The following is a 20,439-nucleotide window of genomic DNA, read 5'->3' as shown; positions in this document are numbered from 1 at the left end:
AATTTGTATTAAAATCAAAGCCAACGCCAAAGCTAAAGCCGCCATTCAACGCCTTCACTTCACTTGGTTTCACTTTACTTCGCCGCACTTTGCCGCCATGGAAATCCGTTAGGGGCTTACATGGAAAATTAACACGCCTAATGTGTTGTGTGTGTTTCTTTCTCTCTTAGTCCTTCACTTTCTTAGTCTTAGTCGAAGTTTCCGTCTCTATTTCTTTATTTCTTCCACATTCTGTCTTAGTCTCAGCCTCCTGGCACCTTAAAGTATGCATAAATTATAAAACAAGCCGCCATTATATAACCGCTGAAATGTCTGCAAAACTTTCCATCCTCCACCTAAAACTATGCAGTGGTTTTCCACTAAGCCCGTCCCAACTTCCTAGCAATGGCAATGGCGACGCTGATGATGCTCTTGATGCTGCTTATGCTTACTGCTGATTATAATAAATTTAACTAATAAAGCGCGTTAATGATCAGCCATCAGTTAAAGTGACAAAGCTAAAAGGCTTACAGACGAATGGGAAAGGGGCAAGGATAGGGTTCTCTCTCTGGTTGTCATTACTTCCAACTAATTTGGTGCGTTTTCTGTAGCTATATATATATTTCTGTATGCTGCTATCTCTTCTTAGGCGGCATATGCAAAATAAAGTTACTTTAATTGCTGCCTAAGCCAAAATGACTCCCTCGGTGAACCAAACCGTATAGATGGATGAGTAACAACAACTAAACAAAGACAAATAGGAGAAGAAGCATCTGCTTCTGGTGGTTTGAGGCATTTCGAGGCGGCAGCTATTGTTGTATTTTATTGACAAATTTGTGCCAAATAGTTTTGTTTAATGTGCAAAAGTTAGAGCACAGGCTGCTCCGCTTTAGGCTATGAAATTTCTTCTCTCAGCGCAATCTAAGCCATATCGATAATAAGTATGTACCTAATTTCTTGAGTATAATTTGTGAGCTAGCATTTCATGGACATTTGTACAACCTGAACAATATTCTCTATATATAAAATCGGGGTATTAGATTTAATGACCGAACGTCATTAACTCGTTTCATTTATTTCTAGTTTGGATCCAAGCTGAGATTAAATAGAAATTTAGTTAACCTAAGTCTAAGTTTAAGATGTCTTATCTATAATAGATATGTCTGTTTTAGTTTAAGTTTCTCACACGACTTGCGTCTGATCTAAATAATAACTTCAATTTAAAATGACATTCAAGAGAAAACGGTTAATTTCATTTCGAAATACGCTGGCAATTAATATTCTCCAGCTTTAAAATTTTCCTCATTTTCCAAATTTAATATGCGTGTGTGTGTGAGTATGTGTTGTGAATTTCACAATGTGAAATCCAGTTATAAAATATGCATTGGCTTGTCGCTTTCACACATAGAGAGAAGGAGAAGAGAGAGAGAGAGAGAGAGAGAAAGATATGCAGATTTGTGGTAAGTAGAATGGGGAGTGCCCTTTTTAGTCATATGAAAATTGCATGCATTAAACAATAAAAACTCATTAATAAGATGCATTTAAGTTTTAATTGAACTACTTAATGACAAGAGTGGAAAGGAAATTCTGGTCAACAGCTTCAACAGCATCGGCATCGGCATCAACATCAGATCGAGGAGGGTCAATTGATGGGCAGACCAACTCAACCCCAGAGATTTGTTGAATACAATTGAATGCCTACCCACATCGATGATGATCGCTGAGGGGGAGTAAGTAGGGATGAGTGGTATGTGGTGTGGGGAAAAGGTGCGTAATTAAAATGATGCCTGGCCACAGACAATAATTAATTGAAAAACATCACAATAGAAAAGACAATGGGCCCAGAAACGAAGAAATGAGCGATGGCTTTTGCGTGAATTATGGTGACAGTTAGCTATGATGAGGGAGAGGGGGGAGGGGGGAGGGGCCGTGGTAGCAGGAGGGTGGTTCTTTAATTTATATGAGGTGTGGGGGGCGTTGGACTCCAAAATGCCACCACTAAACGGAAATTGAATTCTAAAATATTTATAGCATACTTTTTTGGGGCTGGGCACTGCTAAGGAGAGGTGATTTAGTGGAATTTGTTAGAAACGCAATCAAATGAAACCAAATGGAATGGAAATACTTGCCAACTACTTAGGCATGCATGTGTGTCAAAATATACTCTATATGATTCTCTATTCTATATGTATGTGCGTAAATACATGTATTTATATTATGTGTTTACAAACATACATTCACATACATACATACGTACATATGTAGTTATGTATATGGAAATTTGTTTTTGTGTGGCACAGACCAAAAGCTGACAATCAAATTGTAGCCCAAAACACTTATTAGTCTGTGTCTATATCTGCCTTCGCCATTCTATATATGCGTGCGTGTGTGTACGTGTGTATGTGCGGGAGAAGGTGTGGGGGGTGTGCAACACATGTTACACCATGTTGAGCCATAGATTTATTACAAACAATCAGCAGGATTTGCTGGCATGTTGCCTTTTCATCCTGTACTTCTGCTGCTGCTGCTCGTTCTCTTCAGCCTGACATTGACTATCGAAAGTCAATTTCGAGTGCGTGCCACACGCTCATTTGTCCAGTTTATGGCCCAAAAACATCATATGTTGTTGTAGTTGCTGTTGCTGTTGTTGCTGTTGCTGCTGTTGGTCATTTTTCGGCAATGAGGCGCAAACGTCCTTTTATGCGTTTCAATAAATTCTTGCTTCCGGCCATACTAATACCTGTTTATTGCTGTTATTGTTAGTGCTCTTACTATCATTGCTATGGCTGATGCAGTAGAAACTATTGGCAGTTGCATTATAAATAAACTAAACTAACTTTTTCCAAAACTTGCAAGCTTAATTCAGTTGCCTAAGTTCTCTCTTAATGAAATGTCATCGAATTCGGGTCAATTTAACCGAAAATATCTGCAATTAACTTAAATTGCAATATGAAGAGGAAAAAACCACAACAAAAATCAATTGTTCAAACAAGCGATAAAAAGCTTTACTAAGTTGTCAATTGAATGCAGTCACTGAATATCAAAAAGTTTTGGTTTTTATTTGAAAATATTGTGGTAGAAGTGTCGGCCCAGAAATGCCATTCAGAAAGGCAATCTATCTCGAGACTAAGTATAGATACCGTATTATCTGTAGCTATGTACATCAACTTATCTGTATGTATATTTACTTACAAGAGTTGAAGCAACTGGACCATCTCTATTAGAAGGACTTTTGAGTTTAAGTAAGTCAGAGGGAAATTCGCAATAAAATCTTTTGAAGCGAAAGCCATTAAATTGTCGCTAGTTAAATAGCCAGAACTAACAATTTTTAATTGAATCGACAAAGTTGATGGCATAAAAAAAATATAGACTACTTGATTATGTCGACACTTTCTGGGTAATTCATGGAGGGATTCTTTTTTCGATTCGTTTAACTACCATTTTGATATTGAAATTTATGAACCTTGCAAAAGTTTATTAAGTGTTTGCTCGCAAAAAGAAAACTGGACGCAAAAATTTCAGAATAACCGAGACAGAAAAACAGAAAAGAAATAATCAAATTGTAGTTTTCCAGCTGTCATAGTCATGTTTATGGCTTTGGGTGGACGGTTTTTTCGTTTTCGTATTCGTTTCGTTTGTTTTTCGCTTTCCCGTTGTTGTGTGTTGCATTTTTGTATCCTGTTTTTTTTAAGGAAAAATCTGTTAGAAATCCTATTTATATTTCGAAACAATAACCATTCAATTCTATCTAACGACTGGGTCGGGTCTGGTGCCCAACATCAGCGCATAACGAACCAATTGAGCTGGACTCTCTGGACTTTGACACGGACATGGCCCTTCAGTTGGTGTTGGTGTTGGTGTTGGAATCGGAATTGGAGAGGGTGTTGTCGCATTTATTACCAGTTGCTACCCACACTAGGACTAGCAACACCCAGCAGCAGCAGTAGAAGCAGCAGCACGAGTGGCAAATATGTGAAAAATTCGCATTGCCTTTTTAAAGCGAACCGAACGCATTTGAAATGGTGAAATGGTCATGGTGGGTCTTTTTGGACCTACGTCCTACATCCTGGCCACAGGCGCGACGACACAAACAAAACGTGAGTGGCATACAAATAAACGAAAGAAAAAAATACCAAAAAAGAGTGAGTGAGTGAGAGAGAAAAGGAGAGAAGAAGTAGAGGAAGGGAAAGCGAAACGAGGGGAAAAACAGATGACCCTTTCTCTTTTTCATGTGGTTGCTGCTGCTGCTGCTGCTTGCTACTGGTCAGCCTTTTGGAATTGAAACAAATGCCACAGCCGAGCAGAGCAAAGGGAAAGTCCAAGAGGGCAGCATTGGAGGGGCAGGGCAGGCCTATAAATTTTTCACAAAATACATGCTGCACAGGAGCTTTTGGATCGAGGACCGAGGACCGAGCGACCCATGGTAGAGCGTTGGACAAACACCGCACACAAAACACCAAACACAAAACAGTGCCGTCAAAAGGACAACTGGGGACCATTGTGTTCGGCAGTCACCTGGGCAGCTCTAGGTAACAACAGTTCAGCGCAGCTCTGTTTAGTTAATTTTTTTTCTGCACTGGGCAACAAAACTTTGTGTGTTCAACAAGGAACACACTCACAAAACTCAAGGACATCTTTTTGGACATTTACAAAACTGAGCGATTAAGCTTATTTAAAGAAATAAAATAGACTCACATCCTTCGACTGCACCTGAAAAGTTCATGTTTATCATTTATCCTGGCGCTAATGGAAATCCTGAACACTTTTATACTATTTCCACTCAGCCTGCTTCTGTGACACTTTCCTTCTCCTGTGTGTCTGCTGAATAACATTTTGTCAAATACTTTTGCTCATCGTCCACCTACAAATCCCCCTGGCATCCTTCCTGGTGTTCGATTAGTTTATGCGGCAGTTGGCAAATACTTTCAACTTTTCGACTCCATCGTATCATGCCCCTTTCTGCCTTTCACTGGCGCAAATGGTTGTCACTGTGGCCAAAAAGTCTTAACTGGCGGTGCTCCCTCTGTTGCTGTTGCTGCACGTTTTATAGCCTTCGAGTCAACTTTATCTTTTAGTCCCGTCAACGTCTGTTTCGCAGTCTGTTGTAGGCGACATTTCTAACATGTTTCCCCCTCTCTCTCTTCTCTCTCTCTCGCTCTCTATCTCCTTCTCTTAATGTCTGTCCATGTCTTTGAGTGCAATTTTGTTGCAATTTTTATAAGCTTTTATGCACTTGAGGCAACGGCAGCCTTACCCCGCTTCTGGCCCTTGAGGTTATCTGCTCACGCCTCAACACTTGGTGCCAATAAGCGTGGATAGTGCAAAAGCAGATGGATGGAAAAAAAGTGTTGCATCTTTTAGGCGTCTCATTATAAATTTGTCAAACGATAAATTGAGCTGAAATTCTTGAATCGAGTAAATAACGAAGCTATAAATGTTGCAGATACAGAAAGCCAGATTGGTCTGATATGCCATGAACATACATACATACACATATCTAACTGAAGGATGAAAGCAAAAAATAACTTTTTCTGGGTTCATTAGGCAAAAAGTCGAAAATGAAATTATTAAAATTTTTTTTTAAATAATTCGGTGTTTTTTTCTTTTTTGCACACTGTGAAAAGGTTTCTAATGAAGCACACATATGTAAAAATTCATGTACGTGCATGCGTGTGTGTGTGTGCATAATCACTGCATATGAATTAAAAAGTTTTTCGGCATGCGAAAATATTTTGCTGTAGTTTAAAGCAATTTGAAGTCATTTGTAGCCAATTTACAAATGTCTGGAATGAGTGACTGAGTGAATGAGTGACTATGTCTATGTATGTATATGTGCAAATGCAATTACTTTTCACACACACAGATACACAAATACACACACACACACACGGTGCTCGGTGTTTGTTTGCCAATGCGCTCAGCCATTTGGTCGTTGGTTTTCATTTTTATTTTTTTTATTTTTTTTTTGGGTTTTTTGTTTTTTAAATGAGTCATGCTAATGGCAAACCATTAGCAAAAATGTTGCTCCACACACATTTGCAACTTTCTCCCTCCGTGTACGTGTGTGTGATAATTAAGTTGCATTTGTGAGTGTGTGTGTGTATGTGTGAGCGACGCGAAATGAAAGAGAAATTTGATTTTGTTTTTGGTTTTTGTTTGAAGGCTGTTGTTAAATATTTAAGTGTATTCGTAATTTCTTGCCGCTTACGTCAAAGTCTAATTGCAATGTCTGAACCATAAATAAAACTACCTATTCTGACTTGAAGGTGGCCAAAACTATATTTGGTTTAGACCTCTCGAGGCACTATCTAAACGAGTCGCATACCAAAATAGTCAGTGAGTTATTTAGACTAACTAATTTATTAGAAAAATACATACATATTTCACTTGAACGCATTATTTTGCAAATTGATCAAGTTTTTGAATAATTGAATGTGATCCTAGCCTAATTGCATGCCGGGCCAGTATGGTTTTTCCCATCGACTGGAACTAAAATGTCCAACTAGCGAGTGAACGAACAACTTGAGCACTTAATATTTCATTTTCATTTACCTTTAATTGAGCTAATCAACGCGCTAATAGCCGCAGCTATTACAGACACACACATACACACACTCACACATACATACAGACACATGAGGTACGACAGAGGAGGAGAATGTGGAACAGAGGCCAGGCAGGACATTGCCTGTGACATATTTTATTGTTATGAGTTTTGCACTCTACTGGTAACAGAGCGGTGAGTGCGAGGTCGGTTAGAGGGTCGTATGTATGTAGTACTTCAGTTGGCCGCTTTCAAAATTGCACTTTAATGACTAATTTAGTTTTTGTGTGTATGGCAGCAGACAGCAGGATACCGCTACAATGGCAATGGCAATGACAGTGGGTCTGTCTGGGGTAGGAGAAGAACGACGGCCTTGGGGCAATTGTTGGCCAGCTGTAGCTAAATTCAAGTGAGCGTCAACGGAAGCGCACACTTGAGCAACGACGATACGACATTTCCTTAATGAAGGCAACTAACACGAACACACACAGATACCACATATTCACACGTACGTATGTATGTATCTAGAGAGAGGATATATGTACATGTATCCCCCCTCCCGCTGGCTCTATCAAACCAACGGCTGGCATAAAACTTTATTACCCTTAGCTCAGCTCATTTGCTGCATAAAACCAAAACGGTCTTGGGGGGTTTCGGGGTTGACCATCATGGCGTATGTGTAATTATAACAACTTCAAGTTAAAAGTTGAAGTTGAAACTCATTCGGAAAGTCAGCTCTGGCTAGCTAGTCAGTTTGTCAGTCGCCTCATTTATGCATTTGTCAACTACTGTCATGTTTCCCTGATGTCTCTCGATGTGCTGGCTGTCAAAAGTTTGCATTTTGCAGTTCGCATTGTGACTCAACTCGACACGACGCGGAGTCGATCTCACCGACGACGGAGAAGTCGTAACTCACCTGACACCAACAGTTCACTGGTGCTGTTGACCAAATTGTCCATAATTGGCTGGAACGTGTAGAATGTCAGCGTTTCCAATTTATTTGCCTGCACATTGATGGACAGCAGCGCCGGAGTGCCACGTAACAGTCCATTGTCGATTTTCTTTAGCAAATTATTGCGCAAATTCAGAGTTTTCAAATTGTTTAAGCCATCCAAAGCACGTTCCGAAATTCGCTGCAGAAAATAGGTTACAAAAAGAAAAAAAACAAAAACAAATCAGTGGATATGTTTGATATAATTTCACAAATTGATAACAATATATAGATCTTTTGCAAATTGCTGTCGATTGCAATTTTCTCGATTTTTTTTCCATTACACCAATCAATGAACGCAAAACAAGTTCAAAAAGTCGTTTCTCATCACGACTTTCCAAATTCTCAATATAGAATAGATTAACCCATAATGTAGCAGGTCAGATTAGTTTCTTGATTAATCAGTGGGTTTCGCGACTATATGGAATAGAAACCTAAATGGATACAAGAAATTCAGCAAACTGATTCAATTGTTTTGCAATAGATACAAACAAAAATTTCAACTCAATTTCCTTATTGCTGGGGGAGGTTTCAATTGTGATTCCTTTACCCATCTCAGTTTGCCTTCACCCTCATCTACATATCTTTCCCGTATCATCTAGTATCTCTCTCTCTCTCACTTTAGTTATGCTTATGGGGCAAAGCTTTTGCCGTGGCCAACCGAGCAAACAAAAAAATATTTGCTGCCATTTTTCCACATTTTTGCGTATTATTTTCATTGTTTTTCAACAGTTTCGCTTTTCTCTCAGCCATTTCTGTTATTGTTGTTTGTTTGCGTATTTATTTATGTATATATATTGTATATATACAACATATACATATATATACAAATACATAAACATATACATATCCATGTATGAGTTTTTTTGGTTGTTGTTTTAACTTGTATGTACCAATTCGTTTGTCTTGAATTTTATTATACGGAAAAAAGTGTTTATTTTGTCGAGCTCAAAACGAAAGTGAGCCGAGCGAAAGAGAAGAAAGAAGGCAAAATGGAGGGGCAGGCTGGCAGGCTGGCAGTCTTTGTGTTCTTCCATTATTTAATATTCAATATGCTTTGTCTAGGGAAATGGAAAAATTATGCATATTAAATGCCAAGACCAAAAGAACAAAAAAAAATGGCAAAAGGAAAAGAGAGGCATGTGCCATCATACATGTATTCTTCGCGCTTTTGGGTTGAGGCATTGAAAAATTTGCGTTACGTGCGATATGTGTGCCCAGAGGTATGGGCCACCCACCGAAGACTTTACCAACTTTTACTCATTCCTCGCCTGTCCATAATATATAGTTTATTTGTTTGTCAAGATGATTGACATACAAAAATTTGTATATGTATATATTCTCCATGTATTTTATTGGCATATTTTGTTAGTTTTATGAGGCGCAAGCAATTTATTAACCAACAACAACAGCAACACAAAAAACGAACAAAATAAAACTCAGGCCCAATGAAAGGAATGAAAAGTTATTTATTGCGAGGCGACTGCGTAAACAAGATTAAAACGCGAATCAAAGTGTCATTAAAGAAAGGGCGAAGTACTCAAATCAAATATTCAATAAATCTGTTTAATTTTCTGTCAAAAAAGGCCACAGATTTCTTTTCCACCAGATATTTAAAGTCCGATTAAAAACCAAACATAGTTAACAAACGAGATTTGCCAGAAGTAGCTACGCCGTAAAGGTTATTACCCAAACATTTGGTTCGTTTGGTATCAGAAAAGATGTCACGCTTTGTCTCTTCTTCTCCGACTCCGACTTCATTACGATTTCGTAACAATTTCTAGCCATTTTATAACATTTTTTAAAATCCTCCTATTAATCCGCTTCATTTATTGATATTTTACTTACTTGTGTAGCTGATTTCAAAGCCCCTACACTATCCAACTTTTTAAGGAACAAAATTCAACTGTTTTAGCTGGGCAATGTACAATTTTTGAAGCTTGTTTTTTGGCCTTTAAAGTTTTTCAGGTTGAAGGGAAAATGTTCTCACTTTTCCATCAACACTTTCACTTAATGCACTCGTTTAGCTGCTTATCAGCTTATCTATTTATCTTTTTACCAGACAAAAAAGTAAGACGATAAAGAGGCAGAGAGATGGAGAAAGAGAGAAACAGAAAGTCGAGGGACACCATGCATTACCTCCCCGCAACCTTTTAAGGGTAAATGATTTATGAAGTAAAAGGAGAAAAAATGAGAGAGACGGGGGAATAGGGATAGAGGGAAAAAAGGAACCAAGCTAAGCAAATTTGCTTTTATTGAAAGTGACGAGAAGTACAAGGCAGTTTTTGGCGCAACATATGTCCTAAAATGAGGGGTTGGGGGAGGGGGTGGGAGAAAAGGAGGAGGTTATGGCTAAGGATATGACTAGAACAGAAGGCAAAAGCAAAATCCAGTTGAGAAACAATGCGAAAGGCAAAGGCGATAACAAGCCCAATCATTATGAGCGGAAGTATGGGTGGAGGCGAAAGGCATTGTCAGCGTCAGCGACCAAAAACACTTGAGCCAACAACTTGAGTGTGTGTGCATGCATATGTGTGTGTGTGTGTACATATGTATGTGTGCCAATGTGTTTGTAAGTCCGTGTGCGTGTGTCCTAGTGGCCTGGCCTGACACATATGCGAAATGTCTGAGTGTGACATGATATGCGAGCACTTTGTAAAATGGAAAAGTAGGAAAAATGAAAAGCAAAGACCAGAGTAAGTAACTGAAGCTGAAGTCGGGGTATATAGCGCTTATCGCTAGTAACCTCACAGACATAACTTTGTTTACCCCCCACACCTCCCGCTCACCACACGATCTGTCCTGCTACCCTTCTGCACCTCGCCAACAATTCTTTTTTTTTCCCTTCTGCCTTACCCTATTTACTGACTTGGCCATTTTTATAGCTTCACATGGTCCTTGCATATCAGATGGCTAGAAAGAGGAGTGCCATAAATCCATTATTCAATGATTTGTTATTCAATATTTTGTAAGTAGATTAACTTGGCTGGAAGTAAAGCAAAAATGTCAGCATGTGGGCCCAGAGCAAATGTGCGAATTAAGCTGTAAGAAGCGCCAAAAGGAAAAAAGGGCCCCTGGCTTCATCTTGTGGTTGTTCTTGTTGTTTGTCTTGCGGCCATCAGTCGAAAACATAATTTACCAATCTATTTATCATATTTGCACCCTTGGACTGGAATAGACCAAGAATATCGTGCTTCTCCTTTCTCCTGACCAGCCACTTAAATCACCACAAAAGAATAGGACATGGGACAATTCGAATTGAATTTATGACACCAACAAAATGTTGTGGCATTTATGACCCTATTTCACTCATCCCTTTCTCTGAATCTCCTTTAACTCCTCCCCGTTGCCTCTGGTCCTTAGAGGCCACTGTGCCGGCAATTTATGGCCACTTAAGCGCAGAGGAGAAAGATACCAAATCAAAATGAAAATCTCACAACAAATATGCTTAAGCCATGTGCTTCATGTCTGATTGAAATATTTAGGCCCGTTTCCACAATATCCTCGTTTAAAATTTAACTGGGCGTTAACTTCGCCTCAACTAGCAATTCTTGCTCCGAGCCTTGACATTTTTAATCGATCTGGGGGGCAGAAAATGTTTATGGATTTTGTTATTATTTTAAGTGCGTTTGGCTAAAACTTTTAAACGTAGATCGCTGTCGATTGGAAAAAAGGGAATTCACTCATTTATCAATTGAACTTACCTCAATGCGATTATCATCCAGCTCCAATTCGCTGAGACTCCACAATTCAGCAAAGACTGTGTCGCCAATAAAGTTAAGATTATTTCGAGTTAGTTTCAACACATTGAGATTGCCCAAGCCGCGGAATATTTCGCTGGTCAAGACATTGATCTGATTGTGGGCCAAATTCAAATAGGTCAGGCGTCCCATATCGGCGAAGAGTCCTTCGTGCAGGGTGCTAATGTTGTTGTTATTCAGAAAGAGTCGCTCACACAGTGGCAGATTTCGGAAGGCATAACGATCCATTTCAAATATTTGATTGTGCTCCAAATTCAACTCACGCAAACGTATATGATTGGCAAATGCATCCTGATCGAGGGCCATTATGTGATTATTGTTGAGTATTATACGCTCCAAGAAGGGCAAATTGGCGAAGGCGTAGCTCTTGACAATTTCCACTTGCGAGTACTCGATGACAATGCTACTGAGATTCTTCAATGAGTCGATTATGGTGGTGGGTATATAATCCAATCGGGCATTATTCTGAATGACAAATTTAAGTTCACGCAAGCGCTTCTGCTGATAGAAACGTGTCCAGGTGGTATCGTTCTCATGTAGGCCCTCAGAGAATACCCAACACTCGGCCTTTTGCACAGGAACATGATTCTCATCGGGTGTGCAGTAGCACATTAATTTCATATCACGACGACGTGTACAGAAGCCAGTCGTGTCCATTGGACCGCTATAGCCAGTGCTGCCTGTGGTATATGACGACAACGACGATGATATCGACGATGAGGAGCTGCCATAAGTATATATCCCATTATTGTTGTTGGTCATTGCCGATGGGGAAGTGCCACCACCACCACCGATGCCACCTCCATTCATGTTGTTGTTGTTGCCACGATTGCCGCGATTACGATTACGCTCCTCCTTGGAGCGGGCCTCCACCGCTGGCGCCGACGCCATCAGGGAGCAGCTCAGCAATAAGATGGCAACAGAAGCCGCCATTTTATGGCGCTGATGATGCGGCAACATTTTTGATGGCTGATGTCGACGTCGATGTCGATGTGGATGTGGATGTGAATGTGGACGTGAACGTGGATGTGTTCGAAAAATGAAGCTTGTCCTGGAAATGGAAGAGAGAGAACAGAACAGAAAACCCATGAATGACTCAGTCAATAAAATTTGTTTATCTCGCACAGTTGCGGCCAAAAAAAGGATGTTGCGAGGCATAAAAACCAAGGTGGAAATTACTCAAAAATTCAGTTTCATGTTTCAGTTTCAGGCTACCCCCCCTCCTCCCTCCACTGACGGGTCTCTGTTTCTCCTTCTCTGATATCTTTGATGTGGTTGCCAAGTAAAGGGTGGGCACTACTAGAGAGTAAGCCTACGCATTCCACCCGTCCCCCACTCCACCAATGCCTTTCATTAAAGTTACAGCAAAGTACGTTTATACATTCTGAATCCCATACAGATTTTGTCTGGTGGTTTCAAGAAACGGTTGAATAACTGAATATTAAGGTTTAATCGTAGTTGTTTTAATATTTTGGTCGTAAGTGCATTGTAAAAAAGTTTTAAAAATTTCATCGAAATAGTTTTTCAATCCATATCTACCTACCTAAAACTATATAATAATATTTTTCAAAAGCTTTAACAGTTCTCCAAGCCATGTGTTATTACTTAAAATATTTTAAAAATATTTCTATATTTTATATTACAACATAATTGTCGCCTTTTCATTCTCCTTTATAACGTATTTTATCTGCTTAACCCCCCTCTGGGCTCTACATTCTCGATCAAATGTTAAAGTGCTTCATAAAAATGCTAATTAATGTTGTTAACTTTTTACTTTTGCGCTCATATTTCACTTTAGCACAATTCACATTTTCGCGGTCTCCGACGTCTTGGGTTTTCCTCAACACCCTCCGACTAGCAGCGTGGCCCCTTATTCGTTTCTGCACATTTCTCATCCGGCTGGCGACCCGTCGCGGCTCCCTTCCCCATCATTACCACTCTCTGGTCTACTTTGCTGATGAAAAGTTCATGGCATTTCGGTTTTTCTGTTGTTATTTTTGCCTCCTGCTGGCTTTTTACTGTTTTCATTTGACGCCTGGCCGCTATCCCCCTTATCCAGTCCTTCTTTTTCCCTGGGCCAGACTCACCCTCAGATTTTACCCCCCTATAAACAAATTTATTGAGCTCATAAATAACTGCAACACTGTCGCTGATTGTTCGCTCAACGGCAATGGCTTCATGATTCGCCCAAAAAAGGAGAAGAAGCAAGGGCATAGAAACAGGAACCGGATAAGTTGGGGGGGAAGATGGATAAAGAGATGAGAGAGGAGATGGTTTGAGTCCTTCAGTTTTTGCATTTCAAGTGTCATTTGGGCAAAAAGTGCTCTCTAATTATGCTGAAATTTTTAATAAATTAATAACTGGCTTATGACACCAAGCATATTTTGGATTGAATGAGAATTGAATTGGCCCAGACCTGGCTTGGATTGGCTTGAATTGGATGGAATGATGGGCATAATGAAGTGTAAATAAGTTATTGGCAGTTGTCAAGTGAGTTATTGTCGTTATCAAACAGGCATTCATTCATTCACTCACTCATTCGTTCGTTCGGTGATTTGCATAAAATATTGTCTCAATTCAGTAAAGAGAAGGATGGGTGGAGGGGAGCATGATGGGCGGGATTAGATGGAAAGTCATTTGAGTTATTGACTCTGGCATGCTTCATTACATTGATTTTCGTTATAAATTTTAAATAAAACGATGATAAGTGTTTTCCGTGTAGCTGAGAGAAAGCTTAGCTTAGCGTTCCTTTCCTCCCTTCTGCTGCTGATTTGATCCAGCTCTTGTTACTGCTGCATGTCCTTAACAAAGTTCAAGGGCTCAACTGGCATTTCATGTGGCTCACACCGCAGGATTAAGTGCTTAGGAATCTACATGAAAAGTTTTCGACCAGACAGTAGCACGATGAAGATGAGACTTGATGACTTCAATTTGAATATCAAAGCAAAGTCAAAAACTAAAATGCCCCAGACAAACGCACACACACACAGTGTTTCCTCTACCTTAAATATATTAGATAGTAGAATATATATGTATACACTATACGTATAACCACAAGAGCAGCCACAGCAGATGTAGATAAAGATGAAGATGAAGAGAGAAACAGCCAAGATATTTCCAGATATGGTACTTGGAATTTTTAAGTGTGTTGTCAAGCAGCAAATCAAAAAATATAGACCAAGGGAAACTCATTCTTGCTCTGTCTCGAAGTGTACGCATGTATGGGTGGGTGTATGTCTGTGTATGTGTGTAATTAGATTTTCATGCGAGTGAATTTCCACACACACTCACCCTCACGTATCTATGTATGTATGTATGTATATTCATTGCCATCGCCGTTGACAGCCAATTACTCAGAGTCCAAAGAAAGAGATTTAGACAGAAAACGTCAAGAGATTGGGTAGGTTAGGGGCGGAGGGCGGTTACAAAAACAAGGCGTGGCAAGCATTACAAGCAAATGAAAAATCAATTTCTTGATTATGCATAAATCATATGATTTATGCGTTTTCTCACAGTATTCAAAAGTCATTTATCAAAACAGAGAGCACAACTTTTCTGTGTCACACAACAAAACCAGAAGCACAGAAGGACAGAAGACATTGAGAAAGACACAGCGCAATAAAAAGTCATAAAAATGCCGACAATTGGAATGTGATTGTATATGTGTATGTATATGTATATGTATACGTACTACATATAACTCACCTCCATATTGTAGAAGAAGAAAACATTTTGTTTGCTCGTAAAATGTAAAGTCTACAATTTGAACTCAGTGAAACACTTAAAAATACGACAAGAACAATAGCAAAAACTCACAAAATGTAGAAGAAATTTGATAAATTGGCTAAAAGACTTCCCAAGTCTATAAATAAAATCATTTCCGCCTGCATTCCTTTACATCTAGGCAAGATTAAATTAAACTTTATGTGAGAGATTGAAAATCTTTTAAATAATTGTACCTCATTGAAGAAAAATTAAAATGTTTAAAATGTCGGAAAAAAAATAGGTCAATTTAACTGGTGCGTTACCGGTATCCAAAAGTTTACTTAGAATGAAGTGGTTGCCTTTGTCTTAAAAGTTTATTGAATTATTTGATTTTGTGATTAACTTTTTATGAAAAGTGAAAATCATAACAGTTCACTTAGATAATTTTATCAGTTGTAGGGGTTTCTGTTTTAACTGGAACCGATCATCATCATCAATATAAACAAGGACGAGAAAAACAGCCTTGGCGACAAACAGCACCATGGAAAATTATCCTCGAAGGCACCGGGAACATAAACTGGCGGCTTGCTCTAACAAAGCCTTGCCTTCTACACATTATACCCTATTCTGTGCTCTCCTCTTCCCCCCATATTGTTACATTGTTATGTTGTAGGGGAAAATTGCAACAAGAAGCAATTTGTCTTGCTGTTTATAATTTCGATTAAACTTTCGCACAGACACACAGCCAAACACAAGTCAAGGCACGACAGGAGAAAGAAGGAGCTGGAGGATTGGTGTAGCATATGTTTTAGGTGTGTGCGTGCAAATAATGTGCTGAAGAAGCAGGAGCAGAAGGAGCAGGTCCTTCTTCGTGTGGAAGTGTGACAGAACTGTCGACGACCCACTAGGAAATTGGAGCAAAGCCGCTGCTAAGTTGTCAGCCCAGAGCTGAATGTGGCGAAGGCAAGCAATTTTCCATTCAACGCACACACAGAAACACACACGCACACTGGAACATAAATTGTAGTATCTGTTTGAATGGAAATTTCTTAACTTTAAAAAGCTCAAGAACCAGCAGTAGCAGCAGCACGGCAGAGGCAAAGGCAAAGGCAAAGGCCCAGGAACAGGACTCTCTCGTTATGGCAAGGCAAGAAGAAAACTTTGCTTATCGGCCCGCATTGAATATAAACATAAAGAGGAGATATCAAGGGGACTGCGGGGTGGTAAGGAAAGTGGAAGGGTGGTACGTTTGAAAAGAAATTGTGCAAGATGAAAACAATGGCAACTGCTGCCAAAAGAGCCAGGGAAAAATCAGCTCTTCGGCTTTGCCTCGGCCTCAGTCTCAGCCTGAGCTTCGGCTGTTGCTGCGTGTGGAAATTGTTTTCAATTTTCGTTATTTGACAAATGGTGACACTTCCGCTGTGGCAGCACTCAGCAGCCAGCACAGGACACCCAAAAGGACCTAGGACTTTAACAATATGTCTGCTGCCTCTTCCCGTCCTCTCTGTCTGTCTGTCCGTCCGTCGGTCCATCTGTCAGTCTGTCTGTCTTTCGGCCCGTCTGTGTGTCATGAGGTTTTGTCAACAATAAGTTTGTACGCCGGAAGCGACGTAGTTGTTTATGACATTCCCAGGGCCATGCCCGGTTCCATCATTATCATTATCATCATCATCGTCGTCATCATAGTCATCCCGCTGCCGTTGCTCCTCATGTTCGTCCTCGCCGGCATCGTCAACGTCGTCGCCGCTATCATCATTCCTTGTTGCCTCTCATGTGAATAACTTTAAGCTCGGACGTGCTTGACTTTGACTGACTGACTGACTGACTGAGAGACTGAGGGACTGTATGTGAGGTAGGACTTTTGCTGACAAGCAACTTCGCTGGCTCCTACCTTAGTCTCTTTCTCCCTGTATGCCCTTTTCCCCCCTTCCCATCGTTATTTTCCCCATAGTTTATTACGCTGCAAATAAAAAGAGACATGTGGCGAAAAAGTTGGACAGTTCAGTCAAACGGCTGCACTCCCTTCCCGGCATCCCCTCACCTTTACTCTAAAGCACGACGATGACGACAACGACTCTCAGTCTTTCAGTCTCTGCGACTCTGTGTCCCTGAGTCTGGATATCCAGCCTGACAAATGAGACAAGCCCAAAATGGCTAACAAAACTTGGCCATCAATCAGGCCAAGTTATGACATTCACCGCACGCACGATATTACCCGTCTCACTCTTTCTGCAACGTTTTATTGAAATAAGCCAAACCAATTCGATTTGTTTCACTTTGCAATGATTCTTCATATGGGAGAAAACTTAAATACATGTTTCTTTAAGAAGTCTAGTTCTTTGGATAACACTTTGTCAACTGAATTGATTAATCACTGAAATTAAATTTAAAAATTTCTCCAAAATCTATTCTTCCACTAGATCAATGCCAGATAGTATCATTTAGCATAGGGCTTCTTCAAGAGAAGATTCTTCTAAGGACTTTTCCCTACTTGGGTAACCCTTTTGAAGAAAATGATGTTTCAACAAAAGGCCAAATGTCATATGTTTGCTGCGTAAGTAAAAACAGACCGAGTGTGTGTGTTGTCAGAGAGATATGGGGAAAACTCTTCTTTATGTGGATACATTTCCACTAAATATATTGTTTTCGTATTTTGCATATTGTCAGGCCAATGTCACACTCCATAAATATTTCATAAATTGCTTGCCATTTACTTTGACATGCGCCAAGTTTTGTTACTGGCAGCCATTTGTTTAACCCTTTTTTTGTTGCCTCTTCTGTTACTCTTTTGCCATTGTTATTATCATGCGAAAAAGTCATTGCCAGCTGTCACTTGGTGTCCCCCTTGATAGTTTCTTGTCCTCCCTTCGTCCGCCTTGCCACCTCCATCACTTATTGCCAAAATCTGCACATATCTTGGAGCTGCCTCTTTCCCTTGTCGTCGTTGCCCTTGCCCTTGCCTTCTAGTGAAACTGAACAGCTCCTTCATCGTTTTTTGGCTTTTAGCATACCTGTCAGCAAAAATAAGTAAGTAAAATGAAAAGTAGTGCAAAAGAAAACTTTCGCTCATTTTTGCCTTCTGCTCCTTTTGCCTTCGACTTGGACTCCATTCCCATCCAAGTGCTCGTGCTCGTCTTTTGCCATTGCCATATTGTTGACACATATTTTCGTTTAGCAAAAAAAAAAAAAAAAAAAAAAAATGGGAGTGAAGAGTTATAGTATGCAAAATCCCCTCAAGTCTCTCCGTCCCACGACGGTTGCACTTAAAATTACTTTGGCTCATGGACAGAGTGGAATTGCCATCTATTTAGCGAAGGAATGCTGGTGGAGGGCAAGTTGCTGGTTCAACAAATTTTAATACAAATACTCATGACAATAAGAGAAAATCTTTTTGAAATGTGAATGAAGAGGGAGTTATTGGCGAGCAAAATAGAAGTAGTTGCACTTTCTTAGATAAACATTTCTAGTGCATGTACATATCAATAAATTTCGGAAGAATTGATTCCATCCTACACGCTACGCTCATGTCTTCACCGCCTGCCTGGCCAATATACGGCCACTTATTTCTTGGGTTGGGCTTTTGGGCTGAAGAGCTTTAACTTTTGCTGCACAATTTGCCTATAAATGGGGTGGGCAAGGGATGCAGCAGTCAGCCTTAAGCCTTAATGCCCAAATTGGCAGCAGCACCTGGCCAAAAAGTGTTGGCTGTCCTGGCAGATAAGTACTACTTGGCTTTTCTTCTTTCGCCCCTTTTGTCGTGTCGTCTTTACGATTTTTCCTTTTTGGCTTTCAACGAGTACAAGAAGCAACTGAAGAGAGTAGAGGAGGAAGAGTATGGGAGCGAAATAATTTTCATCGTTGCAAGTTTCTTGCAAAGTGAAAATTTGTCAGGCTCGTTGAGATGCTTGAGTTGAGTTTTTTTTTTGTTGTTGTTGTTGCTGTCTGATATAATAAATTCTTTCAGTTTTCACAAAAGACAAACAGAAACACAAACAACAACAACAATCACTGGCAAACATAAATACTGACTTAGCAGACGACAGCACAAGATTTGCCGTCTACTCTCTGGAACTCTCAACTTGACTGCCAAATATTTTAACAATTTTACTTAAAACATTATGGCATATGAAACCCACCCCCTTCCTCTGATTCTACACATATGTACAGTTGTCTGTCTGGTGGCTTAAGAGTGGGGAAAGTGGGAAGCTAGCTTGAAGCAGAGCTTGACGATTTAAAAGTGAATTCCAAATGCGCTTTTACCTGCTCGACTTTTCTCCTTTTGACTCTCGCTCAAACACTTAATTACATAGACTTACTTAACTCTCTAACTCGAAGACCTAAGCCACCACCCTCCCCTGATCACCGGCTCTTCCCCATTCGTTATCCATACGACCCTCTGTCTGTCTGACAGTGAGTCTGTCCGTTTGTCACTTACCTTTGATTAAGTGCAAAAAAAGGCCTCGTCACGTACGGGCCTGGGTCGGCAATGAAGAATTAGTTTTTTTATTCTTGTCTTTTCTGCTGACTAACAGGATGATGGGTCTGCAAGAAGAAAAAGAAGAGGAGAGAAAGAAAAACAAATTAATATGAAATTATCTGTTTGAGAGAATGATAGAAAAGTGATATGGCAATACACACAAGTGACTGATTCTACTATAATATACATTTTGCAACAACATTTACTTCTTGTTGAGTAACGACTTCTCGATTAACATAGATTCTCTGTGGAATCCCATTAAGTTTAATTGAATTAGCAATCCTTGCCCTTCCATACCTTCTCTCGGCCTGGCAGCTTTAACTCGAGATGATAATGTTTTTGAAGTTTCCATAGATCGCATATTGGATTATCATGGCCCTCTGGTTTGTTTTTTAATGGTTCCTTCGCCTCATTTTTATTGTCGAATGATTGTTATGGACAAATGCATTCCGTTGCAGTTACTTTATGGAAGGCATCGCCTATTTTCCGTTTTTAGCAACTTAACAGCAACAAAATGAGGGGGGGGCAGAAGAAAAGCAGACATCGAGGACAAATGCCACTCAATTTATGGCCAAGTAGTGGGCGTTGCTGAACTCTCAAAAGTTAAGTCGCCTGACATATGCCCTGATCATCATCCTCTCTGCCTCTCTCCCACACTCTGTGTTCTTATTTTGTGGCCGACGCTTGCACCTCCTTCTTCCATTCTCCATCCTATCCTCTCCAGCATCATTTGCAGCACTCAATATTAAGAAATAACGACTTGCTGCTGCTGCGGGCTAGGCGATTCTTGAGGGGACTCAGTGTGTGTGTGTGAAGGGATGGGGGAGAACTTGATGCCAACTTTCCTTTTGGGGTCTTCAATGTAAACAAGCGAAACAAATATTTAACTCGCAGCGAGTGAGCGGTGTGTCCTCTGTGTGTATCCTGCGAGTATCCTGCTGTGTGTGTGTGTGTGTGCAGGCAACCCTCGGTAGCTTGTAAA

At 40.1% G+C, this 20,439-nt stretch overlaps 1 protein-coding gene across 6 annotated transcripts in view; it reads right to left on the bottom strand.

Annotated features, from left to right (window-relative positions):
* Con (Connectin) overlaps positions 1-20,439 on the bottom strand; it is a 151,387-nt gene that overhangs the window by 9,358 nt on the left and 121,590 nt on the right. For all 6 annotated transcript variants that reach the window (XM_068293092.1, XM_068293090.1, XM_068293089.1 and 3 more), the window contains 3 exons: positions 19,416-19,522; positions 11,219-12,326; positions 7,440-7,656 (listed from right to left, as the gene is read on the bottom strand). In XM_068293092.1, coding sequence (XP_068149193.1) covers positions 7,440-7,656; positions 11,219-12,235 — 1,234 coding nt within the window. In that variant the 5' untranslated portion in view covers positions 12,236-12,326; positions 19,416-19,522. The remainder of the gene's footprint in view (positions 1-7,439; positions 7,657-11,218; positions 12,327-19,415; positions 19,523-20,439) is intronic.

This window comes from Drosophila tropicalis, unplaced genomic scaffold (assembly GCF_018151085.1).
Source record: "Drosophila tropicalis isolate 14030-0801.00 unplaced genomic scaffold, ASM1815108v1 contig_694, whole genome shotgun sequence".
In the NCBI taxonomy this organism is placed as follows: domain Eukaryota; kingdom Metazoa; phylum Arthropoda; class Insecta; order Diptera; family Drosophilidae; genus Drosophila; species Drosophila tropicalis.
The sequence above is the reverse complement of the archived record's forward strand: the minus strand, read 5'-3'. Positions and strand labels throughout refer to the sequence as shown.